At 37.3% G+C, this 20,145-nt stretch overlaps 1 protein-coding gene across 1 annotated transcript; it reads right to left on the bottom strand.

Annotated features, from left to right (window-relative positions):
• Positions 1 to 10,203: 10,203 nt before the first annotated feature.
• Positions 10,204 to 19,849, bottom strand: LOC136851242 (uncharacterized). The gene is made up of 3 exons (XM_067125197.1): positions 18,654 to 19,849; positions 18,164 to 18,256; positions 10,204 to 12,493 (listed from the first exon to the last, which is right to left on the bottom strand). The coding sequence occupies exon 3, from the start codon at positions 12,488 to 12,490 to the stop codon at positions 10,967 to 10,969; it is 1,524 nt and encodes a 507-aa protein (XP_066981298.1). The 5' UTR covers positions 12,491 to 12,493; positions 18,164 to 18,256; positions 18,654 to 19,849; the 3' UTR covers positions 10,204 to 10,966.
• Positions 19,850 to 20,145: the final 296 nt, after the last annotated feature.

Below are 20,145 nucleotides of genomic sequence, written 5' to 3'. Positions count from 1 at the left end.
TATATATATATATATATATATATATATAATATATGTATATATGTATGTATGTGTGTGTGATTATATTCTATGTATTACAAAAATAGACGTGAAATCTGTTAGTCTAGTTCAGTATATTTTATATTAAGTTGCACTAGTTCACAATACACATAGCATTAGTCATTAAAAATTTGATTAATAATAATGTGGGAGCAAATCTTTACAAAAGTCGTATTTGTTGATGTTAATTAATAAGACTAATAGTTCAACTTAAAACAGTCATAGGCCTATGTCTACAAAGTTCACACATATGAAGGAGATAAAACAACGATAGTGATGGCAGTTGGAGATGAAAATATTAAAACATAAGAACAGCGAAGACCTCTGAAGTATTACAGTAACATCCTTTAATTAAGTAAAGTATGACATCAGTAAGCAGTATCAGAAAAAGCCCTGTTTAAGGGAAACTGCAGGTAATTTCTCGGACCCACCACTAGTGTTCAGTCGTTTCATGCGCTTACAACTGAGTTGCCAAATAGCGCCAGATGTCGTTATTATAAGCTGTTGTCCGAAAAGTTTTGAAGTATGTTGCAAAACTTTTTTGAGTGATTGTACATCTGCTTTTTGATACAGGCACTGGTAACAAGAGATACTTGATTGATGTCAGTAACCTGTCAAAAGAATTCCCTTCCAACTGTTGTCCTAGACTGCTTGGCCTACATGCCTAAACTAGATTTGGCATGATCAGCTCATTCAAAGATACTTCAGAAAAAAAAAACTAGGTATCAGGAAGGATTCAAATGCCTTGGGGAGTCCTGGGAGATTACTGATGACCTCTTCCTTGGACTTGAGGAATTCACATGTACAATGTACTGTGATGATACAAGAACACAACAGGTTCACTGCCATAGGTACAAAATGTTTGTTTCAAAATGTAATGGCCCAAGAAATTCATTGGACTCAAAGAAAATATTGATCTTTCAGCATTTCCTCCACCAAGAGACTGTCTTTAGGATCACAGCAGGAGAGTGAATTATTAAGCTGTAATATGGAAGAGAGCACACTCTTCAAAGCCTGAAATCCCCCATCCAACTAGGGATCATGGATGGATGATGAACAATGGAAGACTGGAACCCCAGCCGGTGGTTTAAAGGAACTCCATTGCCCTCAAGTCTGGCTGACAAAAGATTATAGATGAAGAGGGTAATATATCAGAAGAAAGTGAAAGTAACAGTGATTATGAAAGTGACAGTGACCACAGCGACAGTGACAACAATGACACTGAATAAACACCTGATTGAAAATGTGCACATTTGGGGGCCATTGGTATTTCATACGACAACTGCCAGTGGGTGATAGAAGGTGCCCATGTCATCCCTTTTAATATAGTGTATTATCTTTCCTATACTTTGGAATTAGATAAATTAGGTGTCCTTCCTAGTACAAGGTATTTGATCTTTGTTGGCCTTTGCATGGATCTAATTTCCATATTATGAAGTGAATCATTTAAATGATTATTATAAATAAACTAATAAAGTATCAACTTCATGGCAGATGTTGATTTGTTGTGGCATACATTACCTGAAATCATTTATACTGTAACTGCTGCAGAACTGCCAGTTTTACTTGCATTTTTGAAAAAAGCTTTTTCCATTTGTCACATAGTTCTTAGTTTGGAAAATAACTGAACATTCGTGGATTAAATGTGCAAAGAGAATTCTCTGAAGCATATTGTAGGCTGCTAGCTGAATAATATTCTAGTGCAATGGTACAATGGCTACATACACACCAGAATGTCAGGTTATAGGCATTCCCCAAACGTTTTGACCTATTGACCTCTGTTGAGCCCATTATTGATAAATTTGCATATCAGACCATACTACCCTATAGAGTGGCTCAAGGAAAACATTTTGATAGAACATTCACTTTTATGTGTCCATTCAGGCCATAGTTGTCATTTGTGTTTCCCCTACCCTAAAAATGGCAGCGGCAAAATTTGGTGCTACTCTCAACTTCAACACCCCACAAGTGGTGCTGACTGACACCCTATATTTTCAGTGGAAACATGAAAGAAAATGAAAATTAGATCAAATACTACAATCTTACATGCACTTTTTACAGTTTAGGGGGAGGTTAATCTACTCTTCCCAGGACTGGTATGGTAGCTGAACCTCCTATGGGAGTCGATTCCCTACTTTGAGCAAACATCTAGTGGCTCCTACAGAAATCAGTAATTATATCCAGGTCACGAATATTTATAAATCAAACTAGACGTCATACAAGGGCCTAGTTGGTCCTTATACCATAAGAAAGATCATCAGACTGTTTGCTCAGGACTTTGGTGAACTTCCTTTCTAAAGGGATTGTCTGTGGTGTAAGGCAGATAAGCATAAAATTTCATTTTGGGAACAGTAGAGACCTTAACGACCTGCGAAAATTGTTTATAAAGTAATTTATCTAGGAGTTTGTAAGCTACGTTTTGGGGAAATCAATTTTTATTAGGGTAGTCTAGGAGAAGGAGGATCTCCTCATGAGACGAGTTGCAGCTCGAGGTAAGAGAAAGCGCCCTGCGAAAAAGTTTATAAATGGAATTAAATTTAAAACTGTAAAACCAAAAGCTAGAAAAGTTTAAGCCCAGCCCAGTGAAAGTCTTTTTTTTTTAATAACAAAGGTGCTAAAACCATCACTATCTCGCTTAACCAAAACATTAAAAAAGCTAGTCGAACATTCTGGTCGCGCTCAAGAGCAAACTTAATATTAGGGTGGCATAAATTAATATATTCTAAAAATAACTCGTAGCTATAGGAGGCAATGTCATAACTTACCTTTGTAGATAAAACAAACTGATGTATGTGCTTGATCATAATGTGTTTTTGTTTTCATGTGTGTGTGTGTGCATAACGAATAAAGAAAATTACTATGGCGGTGAAATCCTTTATGAAGAGAACAGAGAGGCCCTGATCATGTAAATCTGAAGCAGTCTGAGGCCAGTTTAACCACTCTATTCTTCTATGCAGAGACACATGAGCATTGCACACAGGAAAGAGTATAATCTCAAGCTAAAATAGACTTCCATAGATAAGGTGCAAAATCCATAAAGAACATTAATTCTCATTTTTTTTATATTCTCTGTGTTTGTGCGTGTGTGTTTATCATATTACCATAATTAAACTAACCAGAAGAAGAATCCGCTACCATTGAAAATGCTGAATTATATGTATTAAGTCTGAGGCGTTGGGGCGCTTACAAAGAAATAATCTAAGAGAGAAAGGAAGGGTTTCGGTATTCCTTTCATAAATGGTGAATTGCTGACAGACATCGGAAAAGCTATTAAAAAAAAAGACAGGTAAACGTCATTGAATGGAATCCCTAGGCCAACATTGAAACGCATCCTGGAATATTCCTGTGAATCTGGAATGTTGCCGTAGAACAAAAAGTCTCCTCGCGAATGCTGTCAGCTCCTGTGACGTCCTTCACTCCCTGAATCATTTCCACGCCTATTGGGATTTTACGTCAGTTTTTGAGGGCCAAAGCTTCAATATTTTAGGACTTCATTTATTTGCAAATAACTGGTTCTATGATTCATTCGATCTATCTCTTGAGAAACCTTTCTTTCAAAGATACGACCACACAAGTCTCTCCATTGCGTCTGAATCCCCACCCATATACAAAAAAAAAAAAAAAAAAAAATAGGAACTTCCCATTACCACCACTTCTCCCAAAAACAAATGTACCATTGCCTTTCAATTTCTCTCCCTTTGGGTTTAGATAGTTTGTCTATGACTGTCGGTGTGCTTTTTTTTTTTTTTTTTTTAAGTCCTCGGATTTTTCATAATCTCTTTATTGTGACCCAGAACTTTTGCGGTGAGGTACACTAAGGATTACAAAAGGTTCGCAAATCTTTTGCGGATATGCATTTGTTTCCCTCTTTTATATTCATATTGAAGTCGACGAAACAGAGTATGACCGTCTCTCTCTCTCTCTCTCTCTCTCTCTCTCTCTCTCTCTCTCTGGGATATTTAACGATAGAGAGCCTCTTTAAAGAAATCTCTCCTTCTCTTTTTTAAGGGCCCGGTTCCTCTTTCTAGAAGTCTTCTTACCTCCCCCCGTCATCTCTCTCTCTCTCTCCTGACCACCGGTGATTTAGGACAGAGAGAGAGAGAGAGACAGAGAGAGAGAGAGAAGAGAGAGAGAGAGAGAGAGAGAGAGATATCTTTAAGAGTACTTGGTCTATAATGTCCTGAATCCGATGGCATATCGGCAATGAACTGACCCCCAAATGACTTCCCATTTAAGGATTGCATACTGGAAAAGATAAACTATTGCCTTGAGGTGGTCTGATCGGGTGGAGAGAATGAAAGACGATAAATAGATTAAACTTGTACGATTGCGATCTGAAGTATTGCATCAGTTCCTTTAATGTTTCAGACAATAGGCATATGGAAGTATTCAGCAAGCAGTATCTGGCAACTATTCGTCTGGGCGCGCAGGTGCATGATCTGCTGTGGCGGACTTTTTTCAACCTGGGGTCGCGACTTCCTGAGGGTCGCCAGCCTTTTTCTGGGGTCGCGAGATCGTTTCTTGAGCGAGGATATGTTTTAATTTGTTTTTTTTTTTTACTTCACCGCTGTTACACGAAGCAACACCTGATCATCAGGTCAAAACAGTCTATAATTTAACTTATTTAACAGAAATAGTTTTATCAGTATTGTGAGAGAGGTGCGAAATAATGAGCAGGAAGATAAGTACTGCTGGTTTATTGATGTTGTTGTTGTTTCAGATTTAGCTGGCCTTGTGCCAGCACGGGCTCTTACTCCTAGAGCAGCCCGTAATGGTTTGTTGATGAAGCGACCAATATTGATGAAGTGACCCGCTTATAAAGCGACGTGTGGACGTCTGCATATAACGCAGAGACCACGAGTACAAAGATTTACAGGTGACCTGAGGTCAAACTATTTCTCTACAAAAAACAGGACAGGTACATACAGAAAACATAATGATTAACAGTGTCTGGTCTGATATAGAAATACTCTGTTACATATACATAATGCATGGTCAATTGAACAGACAATAAAACATACAATTTATAATAATGATAATAACATTTTGTTCATCCGACCCTAGGTCGAATGTAAAGGCACCGCAGAAAACGGGATGTTCATTACAGAGAACGCGTTGAGCGGGGACTTTACAGTATCTTTGCTACGCAAGTAGCAAATGGATTACAATGCAGTGCTATTTTTGTACTAGGACATTACATATGATTAGGGTTACCATAGGTTTGGTTTGGCAGGAGGACTCGTCCCGGATTTGAGGCCTTATTCTGGGCATCCCAGTCAGTCAAAAAAAGTCCCAGAATGTTCAGGACAAGCAGTCAGTCACCAGCAATGTTCCAATCTTCAGTGGGAGCGTGTGTATACAGCCAATGAACAGCAAAAAACCGTGTTTGCAGATAGACTTTGGACCCGTCAGAGCAAAAAGGCCTAAAAGATTTGGAAGCAGAAATGAATAGCAAAAAATCGTGTTTTCAGATAAACTTGTGACCCGCCAGAGAAAAAAATGTCTGATAGATTTGAAAGGAGGAATAAATAAAAAATAAATAAAAACATGTAGATAGGTTTGGGACCCGTCATAGTGAATATAGATTCCTTTTGTACTGTCCTTGGTTGATGAAAATATGGTAACCCTACATATTATTGAATCAAGACCATTAAAGGCGGTCATCTGTCATATTGAGTTGTTCATCAGGGGTCGCGGTATGGAAAAGGTTGAAAACCACTTTGTCTAAAACAAATAACCGAGTCACTCGCTAATGCATATTATGGCAGCCGAGCTAAATAAAATTAATGGAAATTAAAAAATTATTAACGTTCTTTCGTATGTTTCTTCTTTAAGAACTGTGGTATTAATTTTTTCTTGTGACTCAGCTTATCCAATTTTTCGGTCGGAAGTGGGTTTTATTTTAACCCCTCAAATTTGTAGGCCTATATGTTTTGTTTATACAGCATTAAAAACAAAACTATCTATTATATTTTGTGTACTTATCGTAATGAAAATATATAAAAATAATGTTGAATAAATGTTTGACTAGGTCTAATAATTCTTGCCTGGTCTGTGAAAGGCGAGGAATCCTATAACATGCAGTATGATTTTGTTTATAAGTATTTGTGTGATATTAGATTTTCATAACCAATAATGTGTTCTTTTACAGCCGTTATGCAAATATATAACTGAACATTTCTGCGCTGAATGGCCTCCTCGAATTGTCCATTTGATCTAATTTTTGAAACCGTATGGTTTAGGACTGAATTAGACAAGCCTTGAGAAAAAAAATGTTTATACTTCCATATATATATATATATATATATATATATATATATATATATATATATATATATATATATATATATATATATATATATATGTGTGTGTGTGTGTGTGTGTGTGTGTGTGTGTGTGTGTGTGTTATTAATATCCGTAATGAGTGGTAGATAATATTGATAGTGAGCAAGATGTAGAAACATAACATTAAAAAATTCCATTTAGTTGAAAAATATCAACTAGTAAAAGTTCAATAGATACTTTAGAATTTAAGGAACAATAACATCTAGAGATAAGTCAGTATATTCTTTCGAATATTAATTAAGGAAAAACAACAGTAGATTATGTTTATCCCACATAATTAGTAAAAGTGGAGTTTCTAGCCAGTTTCAGTTTATGAATGCTATTCACATCCTGATATTTGGTGTAACTCTCAAAAGTCCCCGATAGCTCCGTTCATTCATCAGGTCTGTGTAACTCCATTAAATCATTCATTTGCAAAAAAAAAAAAAAAAATCCAGTTTCCTTCTCTAGTATATCTGAATTCTCTTTCATATTTGTAACAATTTTTATTTCACTTTGACATTGTTGATGGAATTAAACAGAAAATTGGCATATGTGAGATTTAGAAGTTATCGTGCATCCAAACTGGTCTACTGAACATTCGACGTTGCTGACGTGCCAACCGAACCTCATAAGGCAGTGCATTTCACTGTATTTAGTTTATTAAGAAAGGAAGCTATAAATTATATAATTTTTTTATAATTATATCTTATTTGCTAACTTGAAATAACGTTTTTTCTTTTAACAGGAAGATTGTTAAACAGATGATCATTCTGATAATATTAGACAACCCAAACTCCACTCACGTATTTGCGGAAGATAACTGCTCTTTGTACAGATGATAACCTGTGACAGGTTGGTAAAACTGTTCGTATCTAAACATAATGAAACATTTCATAATGATTCGGACAAAATACTTAAAAACCGGCATAAAACTAGGTTTTCCATGCAGTTTTATTTTTTCCCTGTCATAATTGATTCCATTTTCATATTATAAACAATTTTTTTCAAACTAATAATTATATGGAAAATAAAAAAAGAAACACGACCCAAATAATATCTTTCGTAAAGTGATGCAATATATAATAGCGTAATTATACATATACTAAAGTCATGGGGTAAGCAGGAGATACTTAGATTCTTATGCCCGCGTCACACATTGGCGATTCAAGACCGCGACCATCGTAATTTGTTCATTACAATGTGGTTGGCAACTGATCAGCATCAGCCGCGGGCCTCGGACCTCAAAAAAAAAAAAAAAAAAAATCGGCTGACTACGACACCACAACGTCACACGTAACGAACATTTACGACAGCAGTGAGCACGTTGAGATGAGATTACGAACATGTGGTGTCGTATGCAACAGTCGCTGATGATTCAGGCCACGGCCACATTTAATGGTTTTGACAGGACGGCGATGTCCGTGAAGGCATGACGGTTCATGACGATTTATGCCCGACTTATATTTACGTCCAGTGTTAGACGCAATGGCAGCGCCATGTCGTACATGGATGCCACCATATTTAATGCCAGGTGAACTCGGCACTCACCATTCTTGTTGCAGCTGCAGACAGAGCAAGAAGATGGAGGACATGGATTTGATGAGCCTCATACCTGAGAACCTACTTGACCTGGAATTAGTAGAATGTACTTTGGATTACCACAATGCCTTGTTCCAGTTAAGAATTGTTAAGTGCCTGGAGGAACGAAAATGCAAGAAGAAAAGAAAACCAAGAAGGTGCTAGGTCTGGCCTTACTTACAAAGAAGAGAGAAGAAAGGTTATTATAAGAACTTGATGGGAGAATTGGCAACTGAAACTCCAGAACTGTACTGGAATTTTACCAGGATGACGGAGGAGCTTTTCAATGAAATTGTGGAATGGGTCATGCCCTACATAAAGAAGAACCTCACATTCTGAGAAGACCCATTGAGACAGGCTTGCATGTTACGATTACCTTATGCTTCCTTGCAACTGGAGAATCCTACAAGAGCCTGTCCTACCAATTCTGAGTAGCTCCGAACACAATCAGTGGTATTGTGCCCGAGACTTGTAGGGCCATTGTGGCTGCCTACAGAGATGAGATCATGTAGGTACACACCACCCTAGAGCAATGGAAGGAGGTAGCCCAAGGGTTTGAGCAACGATAGAATTTCCCACGCACCCTTGGAGGAATAGACGGGAAATACATCTGCATCCAGAACCCAGCCTTTGGAGGAACTCATTATTTTAATTATATGAAGTTCCACTCTATAATTCTACTAGGAGTTGTTGACGCTGAGTACAAGTTCCTGTAAGTGGATGTAAGTGCCATAGGGTCCAAATCTGATGGTGGTGTCTTTGCCAAAACACAGCTTTGCAGAATGCTTGATCGACATAAAGCCAACCTGCCTGCCCCTGGAAGATTGCCAAACGAAACTGAAGATAAACCCCCAGTCAACTATTCCTTCATTGGAGATGACGCTTTCGCTCTCAAGAAGTATATGATGAAACCATACCCTACACGAAGTCTGACAATACCTGAATGCATCTACAATTATTGACTAAGCAGGGCAAGACATACAATGGAGAATGCCTTTGGGATCCTAGCAAGCAGGTAGTATCTGGTGTGCTTGTTTAAATATGTATTTAATAAGAAATTCCTTTTGTATACCATCCTTTTTTTCTTTCATTAAGAAATAATACATACTTAATATGAAATACCTTTTGCATACCAGCTATTTCTAATAACTAATGTTTTCCATTTGTCTCCCACAGATTCAGAGTGTTTCATATTCCCATAAAACTTTGTCATGAACATGTCGAGTCTGTGGTGTTTTATTTTGTGACTTGCACAACTAATCATGACAAGTAATCTTCATGCCAGGAGTGAGAGGGAGATGAAGAGGACTCGGTGACACGTGAGGTCCTACCTGGCAGCTGGAGGTCTGAAGAAATTTTACCAAGCATGACTCTCTCATGGCAGAGACAGCAACCATGACTGGCAAGGCTCAACATGTGTGGAAAAAGTTCAAACTTGCTTTGAATTTCCCTTTCTCTTCTGCCGTCTTCTTCACCCTCTTAGCAAAGCAGACCAGCTCCACTTCCATGTAGGAGTAGAAGAACAGGTCAGCCTAGGAGAAATCCTTCCCAATCTTCTTTAGGAAGAGATTCACTGGACCACCCTGGAAGTTGGCTGAAACACTCCAACAGTGCCTTCTTGGCAGCTTCAGCATTTTCAATCACCTAAAAAAATAGAAAGAAACATTGTTAGTAAATACACAAAAGTAATATATTTCGTTGCAGAAATGAAATACAGGAAAAAATCGGACAATAAAAAATGCCTCTATAGTTAATGTTATGAAACTCAAGCATTAATCAAAAGTTCATCAGCATGTTTGTTATGTGTTTGAAGACTGAAAATAATGAAATATTAACTTTATCAAGGACACACTCATCACCCTCCTGAAGTTTGGTTTCATCAATTCTTGATAGGCCCCCTTTCCTCGATGGCGGAGATGATAGTCACTTCGTCATCATCTCCACCAGCAGCAACCTGTATGTCAGGGGCATCTGGAGGGACAACGGCAGCAGCAGCAGACTGTAGAAAAAAAAAATGAAATGTATTAATAATTTTGAAACAGCATATGTTTTTGAAAAATTTTATATTCTGATGTTTAATGATCAGGAACAAACAACATATTATGCCGTGAGTTTTTCTTTGTATTGCGTTGCACCACATATGAACGACCGTGTCTGTAGACTTCACTTGATAGTAACGCAGGGGACTCGGTAAGTTAGGTTGAAATTGTCTATTAATATTTTTCACTTTTCCCGGAGGGGGGTAAGAATTCGCCGGGCACGGTTTTTCATAAGTTTTATTCTAACTCTACTATATCACACGGCCAGCCACCCTGGACTTAGAAATTTCTTGATGTTAAGAGAGGAGCGAGTGACACAATCCTACCCAATTTGGTTTTCAAGTAACTCTGGCTAAAAATTGATCAGAATGAACTCTGGACCTATGTTGAACAAAACTCCGCCTCCTTGAGGACGTCTACTTTACTCTTAATGGTTCAATCTTAACTCCCACTTTTGGCAAGGACAAATCAGGTCAATTTTGCTGACCTTTTCACTTCTTAGTCTATCCTCTAACTCCTCCTTCCTTTCCCACATCTTGGAGGTTTGTTATGGTTAGTCTTCAATTTACTTGGTCCCATGACTCATCATTTTAAACTATCAACATCGTGTGTCTCTCTCTCTCTCTTTCATAATCCCGATCAGTGAATCTCATACTTATTCACTGCATAACATCACTCGGTCACCTACCAGCATTGACTACAATGCAAGTAGATAACCAACTCAACTTGACTATAGTCAATTACTTCAATGTCAATGATTTCTATTAACAAGCAATAAATGCAAGAAATATTATAATGCATCATAGTGCTAACACAAACAATATAAGCATGAATTTGAATATCAAATACTCAAACTAAATGCAGAAAATTATGGCAAAGTAAATATATCAAATGCCTATTACTCTCTGGTTATCAATCATAAATTGCAAAAAATAAAAAAATCAATCATCAAATGTTCAAGTGCAAGTCAATGGTAAACGCTATCATTCTCTAGGAAGGATTCTGTCCATCATGTCCTTGATTATGGTAAGCTTATTCAGTATCAATTTCCTGACAATTATAAAAGAAATGAAAGCAAACAGTACCAAAAGAATAACATTTATGAATGACATAATAGGAGAAATCTCGGTCTTATATGTATGAAAGAAAGTATGAACCTCTTCTAGCTTTGTGAATGTCTCCAATTCCAGTTCTGAAAGTTGAAATTCGTTAATAACTGCAAACTGATGTACACTTTTACTGAAATTCAAACTGTACGTCGTGAAAACTGTTGGTTTGTAATACAAATTATGTAAAATGACCAGTTCACAAGCAGATGAAAATGAGTGTACGTTAATGAAAACTACTTCTGTTTTGTTTGACTTACAGTCAATCTTAGCATTCAATCTGTTTGCTGAGAACACAAAAATTTCATCATCAATGATTTGAGCCTTGAAAGTTTCTGTAAACGGTATATATTTACAATGGTTCTTACCATTCTTGTTGTTTACAAGATCATCTAGGCAATGAAGAGCACTCAATGGTTCATAGAAATTCACAATGTTACAAACATATACACCATCATTAAGCATGACACATTCCCTGAATTTATGTTCGGGAATTTCAGTCACTAGGAAAGAATCATGCTGCAAGGCAAAGTGTCGAACTGTTCCTTCTAGTACAATGGACTTATTATCTACTACCATTGGGAATGGATAGACTGACATCAATGAGTTGACGTCTGGATTGTTGAAAGGGATCACTAGTATGATTTGATTGGCTATCACTTTCACTGTTATCAGGCCATAATAGTCCACTATATTTTCTACTAGTGGCTTCAAGTGATTGTTCACAACACATTTCTGAATAATGGCTTCAATTTCACTAGGGGTTATCAGAAAAGGCGACAGCAGGTTTTTACCTGCCATCATGATTGCATTGAGTAATTCCTTGTATTCCAGAAGGAAATTACTTGTTTCTATGAGCAGTTGCTCCATCATTTCTGTTTGATGGATTTTAGCAATTTCTGATGAAACATTATGGAGGGCACTATTTACAAATTCTTTCAGCACTGTGATCATTTTCTGATTTTGATTGACATTTCCTATTACTTTATTATAGACAGTACCCTGCTCAGAAGCCCAATTTTCAAGTTGTGCCACTCTTTCCTTTAGCCTTTCAACATTACCATCGGTCGCCACTCCAAAGAGATTATGTAAAGCGACGCCTATAAAGGGTATGAGTGATCGCTTTACTACTTTCCTTGGCATAACACTATCGATGTCCCTCTGCAACTTGGAGAGCATGTCGTACAAATTTCTATCTTGGACACTTTGTAATCCTGCCTGTATCTGATTGCTCAGCTGGACTAACTGCTCTCTCTGATCGATAATGGAGTCCGTCTGGATCTTAACAATGGCTAGGTCCTGTATCATCTTAACCTTGCCATGCTCCTTGATGATGGCTCCTTCCTTAGTTGTACGAGTGAGTTCACAATTTGACTCACTGCCAACCACCATACAATCCATTTGCTGAAATAATGTTATCAAGCAGTAAAAATCTTATCAACTACATTTGTTTACCATTGCACTTGCCATTACCTTCTTCTCAAATTATACCTTGGGGTCATTGAAGATTCTATTTTGTTATCTATCTTATCTTTATTGGACAAATCCTTTAACTGGGTAGACGACCAAGGTTCTGAATGAACTACTTTAATGTGGTTCCAATGTACAATGGATTCTTTCAAGGTAATTTCATGCATTAACTTGAATTTATTCAACTTCAAAACTTCTAAAACTCTATATGGACCTCGAAATTTTGGTGATACTTTAATATTAGGTCCTTCAAGAACATGATTAAGTACATAAACTTGTTGTCCTACCTTTAACGAGGGTATGGTGGATCTGTTATTGTAATACTTACTAGATTTTTATGTAACTCCTTTAATCTAGCCCTGGTGACTTTAACGGTCTCGTACGTACGTCTTGTCTTCCAAGCAATATAGTCCTCGTAGTTGTACGTACGTCTGGGTGGTGCGGCATCATCCAAAAGTGAATTTGGCATTCTCTTTTGGTAGCCATTCTAATAGGAAATGAGGAGTTTCTCCTATTGATTCATTTACTGTGTTGTTTAGAGTAAATTGTATGTCTTCGAGAGTCAAGTCCCAGTCTTCAGTGCTAGGGGTTACCAATGTTTTCAGAACATCCTTTATCTTGCGATTTGTTCTTTCTACTGCTCCATTTGAGCTTGAAAAGCTTATATGCTGTTATTTGACATTTCTGTATTTCATAAAAGTCACACAATTTTGTTAGAATGTCACTAGTAAATTCAGCAGCATTGTCTGAGAGCAAAACTTGAGGACATGAATGTCTGGTTATAATTCTAGACTTAAAGGCTTCTGCCACCGTTGATGCTTCTCTGTTTCTAGTTGGAACAATTTCTACGTATCTGGTCAAATAGTCAATGAAAACTAAAATCTGTTTATTTCCTCTGATGGTGTTCGGGAATGGACCTAAGAAATCCATTGTGACTACTTGAAAAGGATTTAATTCTGAAGGATACATTTCAGAGGAGCCTTGACGTTGACATTCCCCTTATGTATATTACATAGGGTACAATTCTGAACAAATCGAGTAGCATCTTCACTACATCGAGGCCAAAAATAGTTTCTAGTGATTGTTCTACATGTTTTCTTAATTCCAGGATGTCCTGATAACTTGTATGAATGGGTTAGTTCTAAAACGTCTTGTATTAGTGTATTAGGAATGTACAAACGTGAACAAGCATTTGGTTCGTCTGAAGTCTTGTACAATAACCCATCTATCAATTGAAACTCTGAATTTTTCTCACCTTGCAAGAGGTTACCAATTACTTCCTTTATTCTAGAATCCTTTTGTTGTTCTGACGAACTTTGTCTAAATCTAAGTCTGTGATTTGACAACTGAAGGCGAAATTATGAGTGGTAATTTGTTTCTCGTTCTCTTCTTGTGATCTAGATAAGGCGTCAGCTAATGTGTTATATTTACCAGGTATGTATCTAAATTCTGGGGCAAATTCTAATACGCTAACGAACCATCTATTGAACTTCATATTATTGGTAAAAGCCCTTTTCTTGAAAAGATCACAAATGGGTTTATGATCTGTAAGAACATTAATTTTATGTCCTAGCAAAATGTGTCTAAATTTCTGTAATCCCCAGACTAATGCCAAACATTCCCTTTCTGTTGTACTGTAATTTCTTTCAGCTGCATTCAAAACTCTACTGGCATAGTATACAGTCCTCATCCTTGTTTTATCCTTTTGCATCAAGACGGCACCTAGTCCTGTACTTGAAGCATCACAGGCTAAGTAGAATTCCTTCTCGAAGTCTGGATAAACTAGGATAGGATCTGTTATCAACATATCCTTTAGTGTTTTGAACGCTGCTTCCTGTTCATCTTTCCACTCATAGTTAGCATCTTTCCTAGTTAACTCAGTTAATGGTTTTGCTATGGTAGCAAATCCCTTTATGAAAGGTCGATAATACCCTACCATACCTAGGAATCTTCTTAGTGCCTTCAAATTTCTTGGGGCTGGATAGTCTACAATAGCCTTAATCTTTCCTTCTTGCATTTTCAAACCATGTTCACTGATAACATGTCCTAGATATTCTAGAGATTTCTTCAGAAACTGACATTTCTTAATTTTTACCTTTAAACCGGCCTTTCTGAGCCTATCTAATACTAATTCTATTGTCTTGAAATGACTCTCTACATCCTTACTAGCAATTATTACATCATCAAGATAAACCGATACGTCTTCAACATCTCCCAAGATTTGCAGCATTAAACGTACAAACGTTAAAGGAGCTGAAGTAAGACCAAACGGCATTACCTCAAATTGCAAATGTTCTTTATGAGTACTGAATGCCGTGAGATGCTTGGATTCTTCATCGAGAGGAACTTGCCAATATCCACTCAGTAAATCGAGGCTAGAAAAAACCTTGGCACCTCCTAATTGAGCTAGCATGTCACTAATGACTGGCATTGGCATTCGATCGGGGATGGTGTGGGAATTCAATTTACGGTAATCAATTACCATCCTCCATGTACCGTCTTTCTTTGGAACTAGCAGTAAAGGTGAATTATAAGGTGACTTAGAAGGTATTACAACTCCATCTTCCTTCATCTCTTCAACCATCTCGTCTACAATGGGTCTTTGACTTATTGGAAGTTTGTAGTTAGGTATATAAAAAGGTCTAGCACCATCTTCTATGACTATTTTGTGCTGCAGGACATCTGTCCTTCCTAACTTATCTCCTGTTACTGCTACAACACTCCTATATTTCTCTAATATCTGTATTAACCTGTCCCTACAATGAGGAAAATCTGTATTATTTACTTCCCCTTCTAATTTAACTCTTGTGTCAGCTACAGAGACAAATGCTTTTTCACTTAGGGTTAGTAAAGGGTTAGTAATCACAATTCCCTTACAGAATTCTATGCCGGCATGCAATTCTAGTCTCTTGTCAGAATAATTATACACATAAGTCGTACAATTTCCACCATTAAGTCTTACTTAGGAATTGTCCATTTTCACAAAGTCTGGTAAGTCTTCATTAACTAATAACACATCTGTATCACCTAGGTTTTTATCTGTTACAATTCTAAGACAAACCTTTGTCAGACCTTGTGGATGCAGTATAACGCTATTGTTTAATTTGAGTTTTACAAGATTATCATCGGCAGTACTAACTAAGCAGATCTCTTCTGCATTCTGTGCATCGGCAGTGTAACAGACATCAGTATCATCTGAACTTTCATCTTGTAGTATCACAGAACCTATCTCTGTCATTTTTTAGGTTGCCTAACAGCAACACCTCATTGAGATACTTCTCTTCCGTATCTTCTCTTATTATTAAGTGACTACAATCTGTTAGCGTGTCAGGATCGTCAGGTTGGGAAAAGAACTAAGTTCTTCGGAGGTATCTACTTGTCGTGCACTTGAGTTATCAGGTTCATACCTGCTATCTGAGAATTCCTCCTGAGTGGCTTCTAGGCTTTTAAAAGTAGTTTGTCTATCTTCTCCTATTTCTTCTATCATTGAATTTCTACTCACTGTCCTACCCAGGTTAGCATTAAATTCTATTTCTATCTGTTGGATGTCTACTTCTTCAGATGAGGCTGTCTCAGGTAAAGTGATCAAGTTTATCTGAAACTGTTCCTCTTCTTCAAGAGAGCAAACATTTCCTCTATCAATTTCCTTGATAGTTACTCTTCCATTGCTACAATCTAGTGTAATTCCACATCTTTTCATAGCCTGGAAGGAAAATAGAGCTTGAGCTGGAAAATATTTCTCTTCCAACACCACAAACTCTTCCCTATATTTCTTATTTAGAATTTCTATCTCTAAATTGACATTGCCTATAGCCCTTATTTGCTTTCCAGCGATCCCCTTTATGGTCCTATAGGATTCTCTCATTTGGGAAAGCTCACAACCTATATGTTTTATTAAAGTGCCTTTATCTATGATACTTACAGTACTGCCTGTATCCAACAATATGGAACTCAGTACACCTTCTAAGTGTACTTGTATGATAGGCAACTCTTCCTGACACGTATTAAAATTCTTTACAGAAAACACTATTTCATTACTTCGAGTAATGTCTGTTGGGGACACATCCTTATTCACTGTCACTATTTCTCTCTGTAAGGATGGACCTTTCTGCTGCACTCTCTGTGATTGTCACTGAGAATCCCCTTGATTTGGGTTACTGGGGAGGTATTTTGATTATTAGGCTGAGTACTTTGGTTATTTTGAGACCCTGAGAATTTCCCTGTTTGTTGTACCAACAGTTTTGGATCAAATGTCCTGTCTTATTGCAATTGAACACCATTTGTTTCTTCTACAATTCTGTGTTGTATGGTTGTTATAACCACAATTTCCACAACTTTGTCTCTGCCTATTGAACTGTGGCCTATTATTCCCTGAATTTTGGCCTTGACTAGCTCCCCTCTGTCCAGGAGTCCTGTTATTTCCACTGTTATTTCCATTAGTTCCAGTGGTATTCCCATTGTTACCTCTATTTGGCAGCCTACCTTGATTGTTTCTATTTGATTGATTAAATCTCCTATTGTTGTTCCCACCATTTCTATCAAACGAATTTCTATTTCCTGATACCTAGACCTAGCTTGCCCTGATTGGTTTCTATTGGACTGATTGCTATTATTTCTTGGGTTTCCACTAGCTACGGTTCCCGTAAAATCTGCACTACTACTTGATGAATTCTGTTTTACTTTCCTTTCTATGTACATCAAAGTTTGTACAATTCCATCATTTGGCTTCCTATCACAGTACTTCTTTAAGGCTACTCTTTCTTCCTTACCCAAAGCATCGTAGATTGGTCCTAATGACATATATCTAAGTACCTTGGATATACTAGCTAAATCTGTTTCATCATCATCAAATTCATCCTTCCTTCCAACAACAATTCCTACAGCTTTCATATCTGTCGTCACTCTATCTATAGCTTCTTCTACTCTAGTGGCTAAAACTAAGTGATTACCCTCATATTTCTGATGATGGAAAGTTCCTATGTTATACCATGGATCTTTCTGTGCTTCTGGTTGCCAAAATTGTAAGCACTGTTTCTTGAATTCGTTAAACAGAGTAATATTCTAAAAGTACTGAATGAAGAACTGTATGTGCATCACCATGTTCCATACTAACATACAAGAGTGCTTCATCTATTTTCTTTCTCTCATCTGTGATACCAGCAGCTGAAATTCTGCTTTCTGTGTCTGCTATCCATCGATTTACACCATATTCTTCTAATCTACTTTTATCTACATTACTTGGGTCTACCGTTCCACAAAATCTAGTGGCTTAGGTTATTACGGCGGCTTGCGCCATGTTGGGATTTCTAGGTACAATGGAAGTTATTGGGTTAGTGGTTACAACTGAAGGGTTAGGCGCACTCGGTAAACTAAGTGGGGACCTTGACTACGAGAACGTCTGGGTCTAGTATTACTAGGATCAATTGGTCTAGAAAGTCGTTCAGGTACAGGTCTTAGGTTATATGGAGTCTGGTCTTCGCTTCTTGTCTGTTGCAGTCGGGAGATAACTTCGTCCAAAGTGTTATTCATATTAATTCATAAAATATTCAATGATTCCAAGAATGAAAAATTGAAAAAAAATAAATTTGAGAATCAGGTACTTACTTCAATTGCATGTTTGCTGAGTTGACTATATCCCTCTATACAAAAAAATTCAAATTTTTCCTAACTCATTCCTTCATAGGACTCTCTCACAATCTGAAAAAGTCTGATATTAGTATTTATGTATACAATTGTTTGGGTTCCACTGCAAAATGCTGCGCCAAGTGTTTAACAATAAAATTTATTATGATAGAATTATTTAAACAGAATTGTCTCTATCACCAAGTGAATGAAAATTTCTATTTCGAAAAAAAATTTCTAAATATAAGAAAAAAAATTATTTCCTTCTTACAACAATAAGGAAAAATTCTTCAGAATATTATTCAAAAGAAAAATAATTTACTTAAATCATTTATGTTTTAAAAAAAATTATTTGCGCACTGCAGGGAAAAATAATTATATAAAAATTTCACGCACACAAAAAAAAATTTAATTATTCACAGAGAAAAAAAATTCTCTTGATAATTCCCCGATACTAGGAATGAATGTTTACTATTCAATTAGCTTCGTGTCGCCTTGCACTTGAAGATCGCGCTGATTGCACTTGAGCGCAATTTGTCGTTAGCATCCAGCGATAATTCGGCACAGCTCGGCCGACTTCCAGTCCGTACTTGCTGAATTTGGCGAAGAAAAAATTTGGAATCCCTTCCAAACTGTTGATTGAAGGCGTCACTTCCCTTTCGAGAGGCGGTTATCAACGCGTTGACTTCTAAACTTTATCGCCGTTCTGAATTCTTCACTCTCTTTCGTCGCCGTCTTCCGCTCTCATTCGTCGCCGTCGTCGTCACTGCTCTGCTACCGCTACTTTTCGCTAAGTCTCCCTTTTAGCGACCAAAAATTTTTGGAATTTCGTGTATTTAAGTCCGTACACGATAGAAAAGTTCACTGAACTGACGTAGATATAAGCGACTTTCATACGTCCGCCAACACAGTTTGTTTTGGTCTTCTCCGCTTCTGCGATCGGCGTAGTATAGGGCGAGTTGCTGATTCTTTCTTTCGTAAATTTCGTTTTCTTATAAAAATCACCGCTGTTCTATGCCGTGATTATTACTATTGTTCTTATTATGGTCATATATAATTATTAAACTGAATTTCTGGTTGATCTTATGCGAATGTTCGGAAGTTTCAAACTAGGCAGAGATTTACCGCTGTCAATTTTTCATTCCGATCGACGCAAAAGATTCACTACTTCTTGGAATATTTCGTTCTGCTTCGTTTCCCTTCTGCTACAGTGTTGGTGTTTCTAGTGCTGAAGACCGTCTTGAGATTATTTGCGCTGTTAAATTGAGAGTTAGTTTCAGCGCCGTCACTGCTCACTCTCTGTAAATTTCTCTAGGGCCGTGAACTTTAATGTTTTTCAAATGTGCGCTGGGCGAAATCCTCCGAAACTGCCACCAAATTTATATTATGCCGTGAGTTTTCTTTGTATTGCGTTGCACCACATATGAACGACCGTGTCTGTAGACTTCACTTGATAGTAACGCAGGGGACTCGGTAAGTTAGGTTGAAATTGTCTATTAATATTTTCACTTTTCAGGAGGGGGTAAGAATTCACCGGGCACGGTTTTTCATAAGTTTTATTCTAACTCTACTATATCACACGGCCAGCCACCCTGGACTTAGAAATTTCTTGATGTTAAGAGAGGAGCGAGTGACACAATCCTACCCAATTTGGTTTTCAAGTAACTCTGGCTAAAAATTGATCAGAATGAACTCTGGACCTATGTTGAATAAAACTCCGCCTCCTTGAGGACGTCTACTTTACTCTTAATGGTTCAATCTTAACTCCCACTTTTGGCAAGGACAAATCAGGTCAATTTTGCTGACCTTTTCACTTCTTAGTCTATCCTCTAACTCCTCCTTCCTTTCCCACATCTTGGAGGTTTGTTATGGTTAGTCTTCAATTTACTTGGTCCCATGACTCATCATTTTAAACTATCAACATCGTGTCTCTCTCTCTCTCTCTTTCATAATCCCGATCAGTG

The sequence above is a fragment of the Macrobrachium rosenbergii genome, chromosome 23 (assembly GCF_040412425.1).
Source record: "Macrobrachium rosenbergii isolate ZJJX-2024 chromosome 23, ASM4041242v1, whole genome shotgun sequence".
Classification (NCBI taxonomy): Eukaryota; Metazoa; Arthropoda; class Malacostraca; order Decapoda; family Palaemonidae; genus Macrobrachium; species Macrobrachium rosenbergii.
The sequence above is the reverse complement of the archived record's forward strand: the minus strand, read 5'-3'. Positions and strand labels throughout refer to the sequence as shown.